Source organism: Calliphora vicina, chromosome 3, assembly GCF_958450345.1.
Source record: "Calliphora vicina chromosome 3, idCalVici1.1, whole genome shotgun sequence".
NCBI classification, from domain to species: domain Eukaryota; kingdom Metazoa; phylum Arthropoda; class Insecta; order Diptera; family Calliphoridae; genus Calliphora; species Calliphora vicina.
Genome location: NC_088782.1, coordinates 97,461,916 through 97,467,758, shown reverse-complemented (window position 1 = coordinate 97,467,758; position 5,843 = coordinate 97,461,916). Strand labels below are relative to the sequence as shown.

Below are 5,843 nucleotides of genomic sequence, written 5' to 3'. Positions count from 1 at the left end.
AATGCATTCATTGATATGCAACCAGTAATGGTAATTTATAGATTTCCCATCATATCTAGCGATTTTAAAATCAGAATTGCGTGGAAGAACACTTTTAGTAACGGAATTTGAGCGATTTTATGAAATAAGAACTAAAAGAAGGTTTATAAATAAAAATTGAGAATATTAGCAATCATGAAAACATATTAAATATTTAAGAAAATAAACTTAAAATTTAATTTAGGATTTGTTTTGCATAAATGGTTGTTAGTTTTATTAATACTTAAAAATTGTTTTTGACTTGTAAGCTGAATAACTCTAATCTTTGGTATAAATTTATCTTCCGTAATCGCAAACACTTCGTGAATGAAATAAAACGGCTCAAGGAGTTCTTATAAATACTGATACAGTCAAACTCGTTTATAACGAACTCGGTTGTAACGAATTCTCGGTTATTACGTACATATTTTCAAGTCCCGACGTTTTGATAAACATTTTCATATAAAAATCATCTTTTATTACGAACTTGCTTATAACGAATTCTCGGTTAAAACGAACTACTTTAAATGGTCCCAATAATTAAATTTAATACATTTTACTTTTTTTATAACGAACCATCAAAAATATGTTTGAAGTGTGGCAATAGTGTTTACTTTTATGCAATATGGTAACATTAAATTTTAACATCTTCAATCAGCTGATACGTAAATAAAAAATAATTAAAACGTCAGTTGCAAAATTATTTCAAAATGTCTAATTTTTAGTTTTTTAAGTTATATTTTTTTTAGTTATTTAGTTTTATTTTGTTATTCAACTTTTCTATTGAAGTATTTTTTGTTTTTAATAAATGACGAAAAAATTGATTTGTATTTTATTAATTTCTTTTTTTATGACTTCACCCCGTTTATTACGAACTTTGCCTATAACGAACTATTTTATTGGTCCCACGGAGTTCGTTATAACCGAGTTTGACTGTACTATAATTTGGCAAACACTTTATGTGGGTACAGTTTATGTGTAATGAATATTTTTTGTTATTCCCAAGAATCCTAAAAAAAACATTAAGGAATTTTATGCAAAAAAAATACGTTACAAGTAACCAACGGGCTACTTCGAGCACTGCTACATGTTCAATCGCGATCCAAATATCACAATATATATTGAACGTGCAGCAGTGCGCGAAAAGAAGAGCAATTCAACGTACACACTCATTTATGAGCGTTTATTAGTTTGTTACGCCAATCGTAAAAATTAAATGAATTTCGATGTGAAAATTTATATGTACATAGCATGGGGAATATGTTTTTCAAAATTCAATCAATCGAAAGAACATTAACTACTCAATTTTATGTATGTTTCTCAAACAAAAACTAAAATTTTATGAAATTGAGCTTAATCACTTAATCGTGAATAAATTCTAAAAGAATCAATCGATATTTATAATCGATATCTTATTTTGTCTCATGAAAAATTTTTGCCGTTTATGAACAGAGTACTAAGCTTTAAGGCGAAACCCTGTTTTCTAAAAAGTCGTTTTTTTTTGTTGCTATTTAAATTTTATTACATTTTCATTGCAACGCTGTGTGCATAATTGCCACAAATCGTCAAATTTAAGGTAAAAATCGTCAATATGCTATTTTGGACTTTAAAAATCGTCAAACTCTGGCAACAGTGGCTAATAAATTATTCACATTCCACACACGTTCCATCACAGATTATCTGTTTTGCGATACCAGAATTTTTTTTATTTTACTTGTAAAATTCAAGTAGAAGTCACTCACTGCATATTTTGTTTAAAAATATATAAAAATGGTTTGTAAAGCTGTTTGTGTTATCAATGGTGATGCCAAGGGTACCGTATTCTTTGAGCAAGCTGTAAGTACAATTAAATTATTGAATTTTCATCATTTATACTTAGTTAATTTATCTATTCTAAAAAATTCACAATCTTGTGTGTATTAAAATATTTCTATAAAAGATTGAAGGTCAAGAACTAGTATACACATTATATGTATGTGTGGATAAGTATGTTCGGAGTTTGTGTGTATGTAAGCCGGCCGTGCTGTTTTTGGAGAAGGGAAAAGTCCATAGTCATGTTTATTTGAATTAAATTGAGGTGAAAGAGGTTGTCAAAAAGAAATGATAATTTCTATTTGAATATTATCTAGTCTATTTGCGCTTACTCAATTATGCAATGTGTATGTAATTTAAGTATTTCATCAGTAGAATAATTAATTATTGTTATTGCGTTATATACAAATGCTAATTTGTATTAATTTCCAATGAAAATTGCATTATATGTAGGGTTGCCAATGATGTACATTCAAAACCGAATGGACTTTTTGTCGGAAAAAAGTCGAACAATCGATTAAGTTATCTTATCCCAAAACGTCGAAAAGCCGACTGACTGCAAAATATTACTAATGTGCTGTTTTTCTATAGCGAACGAGTACTTTGAGTGAAAATTTAACATGTGTTTTGTTATTGTAACAAAAACAAAATACATGTAATCGTCTACTCGAAGCACTCGTTCGCTATAGAAAAATAGCACATAAGTTAATTTTATCATATGTCGGTTATTGTAACGCATTTAAAATTTGGTATTGATTATACCAGCCAAAGCAAAGAAATTTAATAATAACGCTCTCCTGTAAAATTTTGGTTTTTGTAACATACGATTATTTCGCGCAAAGGGGTCGATATATTCAGCCCAATCATGAATAAAAAATCCGCGGGAGTTTTTTCCCTTTTCCCATTTTTAACACTGAATTTGAATAGGAAAAATGGCAAAAGTGAAAAACTCCCGCGGATTTTTTATTCGTGATTGGGCTGATTGTTCACATTAAATTAGGATAAACATAGTTAACTTAACTATTTATGAAGTTGAATTTTTGACTTCAAAAATAGCAAAGTTGACTATTTAAAAAAGTTAGAAACGTAGAACCTATAAAGGGGCCCATAGAAACATTCTGCTGATAACTACTGCCCATGAACCCTTCGTATAGGTGTGTGATTGATATTTTTCAACAAACCTATTAGTATTTATGTGCTGTTTTTCTATAGCGAACGAGTACTTTGAGTGGAAATTTAACATGTGTTTTGTTATTGTAACAAAATACATGTAAAACGTCCACTCAATTTCAGAGAAATTAAAAAATTCATATTGTTCATTTGAACAATTGTCAGCAGTATGAGTTCATTTCAAAATCAAAACTATTTTGATTTTTCATACTGCATTCTCTATGTGTCGCATACATAAACAAATGTTTCAAATTTACCAACGTATTATTGCATGAGCAGTATGTGTCTATGGGCCCCTTAGGAGGTAACAAATATTTTTTTTCATGGCGTGTTTTGTAGCATGCGTGTGGATAGTTGCACATTGCCGGATAGTTTTTAGGGTTTTTCATATTTAAAACATGAAAATTGCGGCAATTAATCCATTTTTTCTGTATGTATAACTTCCAAACCCAAATAGTGAAAGAACAAATGTTTAAACCAGGCTCGGACCGTAGGGGCGGTATGGTAGTGAAAAAAAAATCGCAACCGTTTAGGGTCGTATAATTAAGCGCAAAAATTATATTAAATACACAGACATCGAGATTAAATATTGAAAAATAACTTTTGTTTTAGGAGATATTTAAAAAATTCTCTTTCTTTTTCAAATATGTATGTATTTATTAACCTCAAAATACATCCTTTTCTAGGATGCCAATGCTCCAGTTAAAGTAACTGGTGAAATTAATGGTTTGTCCAAGGGTTTACATGGTTTCCATGTTCACGAATTTGGTGACAATACTAACGGCTGCACATCGGCTGGTCCACATTTCAACCCCTGTGGCAAGGAACATGGTGCACCTGGTGATGAAAATAGACATGTAGGTGATTTGGGCAACATCCAAGCCAGTGGTGATGGACCAACTAAGGTAGGTTTTTTTTACAACTATTGCCTTTCTTATGAAATTGTATATAATACTTCAATATTTTTTTCAAATAGGTCGAGATTTCTGATAAACAAATCAGTTTGTTTGGTGCCAACAGCATTTTAGGCCGTACCGTTGTTGTACATGCCGATCCCGATGATTTGGGCAAAGGTGGCCACGAATTGAGCAAGTCAACTGGTAATGCTGGTGCTCGTATTGGTTGCGGTGTCATTGGCATTGCTAAAATCTAAATCGATTGTTCAACAAAACATGTTTCCATTATAAAGACACGGCTCTGTTTTTACTATTAAGTTTTGATTCTTTCGATACCTTTTTTAGTCAGCTCAATATTGAATATAAAAGTACTAATTGTATTTTAATTCATATGCGTACATTTGGTTAAAAGCCGATCCCTATGTAATGTATTGGTATTAATAAATATTTAAATAACTTGATACTGGTGTATTGAATAAAAATGTGTTTTATTTTATTGAATAAAATAATATATTAATAGAAAAGATCAAGGATAATAGGTATATCTATTTAAATCAATGAACTTGGTTTATGGCTGTAGTTGGAGAAAAATAATGAAAAGCCAGCAAGAGAACAAATAGAATCGTCACAAATTCAAAACAAAGAAACAAAAAAATACTAAAATCGATTGTTTAGGAGCGTTTGTAAATGCAGTAACATTTCATCTATATAGTTGACAAAAACTTATAACAATGACTGTTGTCAAGACAAAGTTGTCTGAGCTGAAGCACTAGCAATATTTTCATAACGAAGCTAATAAATGGATACTATCAGGCATGTCACAGAATTCCAATCGAAAGTGGAATTAATTCCGTATTTTGCTTCTTCAGAAAAAGTAAAACGAAAATTTTTCGGAATGAAACCACTTTCAGTTTTCAAAGTGAAATTGGTAATTCTTTGTAATTATTTGTTTTTCTAAAATGTTTAATTAGTTTCGTACCAAAAATTTCACTTTTGCTTTAATATAAACACAGTCAAATTAAAATCAGAAATATCGATCGGAATAAAAACTAGGGAATTGAAAAAATTCCGAACAAAATGTGTGACAGGTTGTATAGCTGATATTTTTTTCTCTTTGATATTTAGCATGACAAATATTTATCAGGTATAGACATAAGGTAAAATTTTATGGTTCGAAAAAGCATATCATTGCTCTACGATGATCTTTTTAATACCCTTCACCTTCGTGAGAAGGGTATATATAAGTTTGTCATTCCGTTTGTAATTTCTACATTTTTCATTTCCGACCCTATAAAGTATGGATGTGTTCGTAAATTCAGTATGATTGCATCACTGCAGCAAATTAAAATTTTAGCGTTCGAAAAAGCATATTTGCGATTATTGCTTTACGTCAAACGTTTTTTAATGCAAATTGTTGGCAGTGATGCCGCAAATTTGTGCAACCAATGCATCATTAAGTTATATGTTGCAAAAGTTTGCAGGTCGTGGCATCAGTGATTCACAAATTTACTGCATTTACGAACACACCCTATATATATTCTGGATCCTTATAGATAGCGGAGTCGATTAAGCCATGTCTGTATGTTTGTTGAAATCAACTTTCGATCCGGAATTCTTCCGACTCGATTGCTATTTGAAATCGGTCCACAAATGGCTGAGATATAGAAAAAAACCAGGACAACCTCTATTTTTTACCTATATCTGGAGTACTAAGTCATTAATATAGACAATATGGATATCTAATAATAGATATTCCAAAGACGTTTGCATGACGTATATAAGACCATTATAAGTTGGACCTACAATGGGTCAAAATCGGAAAAAATATTTTTTATCTCGATTTTTTTTCGCTAAATATTAAAAAAAATTTTAAAAAAATAAATTTTTTAAATTTAAAAAAAAAATTTAAAAATCAACTTTGGAAAAAAAATAAATTTTGTTTACCTA

At 30.2% G+C, this 5,843-nt stretch overlaps 1 protein-coding gene across 1 annotated transcript; it reads left to right on the top strand.

Annotated features, from left to right (window-relative positions):
- The first annotated feature begins 1,695 nt into the window (after positions 1 to 1,695).
- Positions 1,696 to 4,378, top strand: Sod1 (Superoxide dismutase 1). Its single transcript, XM_065504991.1, has 3 exons — positions 1,696 to 1,854; positions 3,687 to 3,905; positions 3,977 to 4,378. Exons 1-3 carry the CDS (start codon positions 1,789 to 1,791, stop codon positions 4,151 to 4,153), a joined length of 462 nt encoding a protein of 153 aa, XP_065361063.1. The 5' UTR covers positions 1,696 to 1,788; the 3' UTR covers positions 4,154 to 4,378.
- The last annotated feature ends 1,465 nt before the right edge of the window (positions 4,379 to 5,843 follow it).

What these genes read in the sequence shown, in the direction of transcription:
- Sod1 (XM_065504991.1), top strand. Translation starts at nt 1,789, where the DNA reads ATGGTTTGTAAAGCTGTTTGTGTTATCAATGGTGATGCCAAGGGTACC. An exon ending in CCGTATTCTTTGAGCAAGCT is followed by an intron (nt 1,855 to 3,686) that starts GTAAGTACAATT and finishes ATCCTTTTCTAG; the next exon opens with GATGCCAATGCTCCAGTTAA. An exon ending in GTGGTGATGGACCAACTAAG is followed by an intron (nt 3,906 to 3,976) that starts GTAGGTTTTTTT and finishes TTTTTCAAATAG; the next exon opens with GTCGAGATTTCTGATAAACA.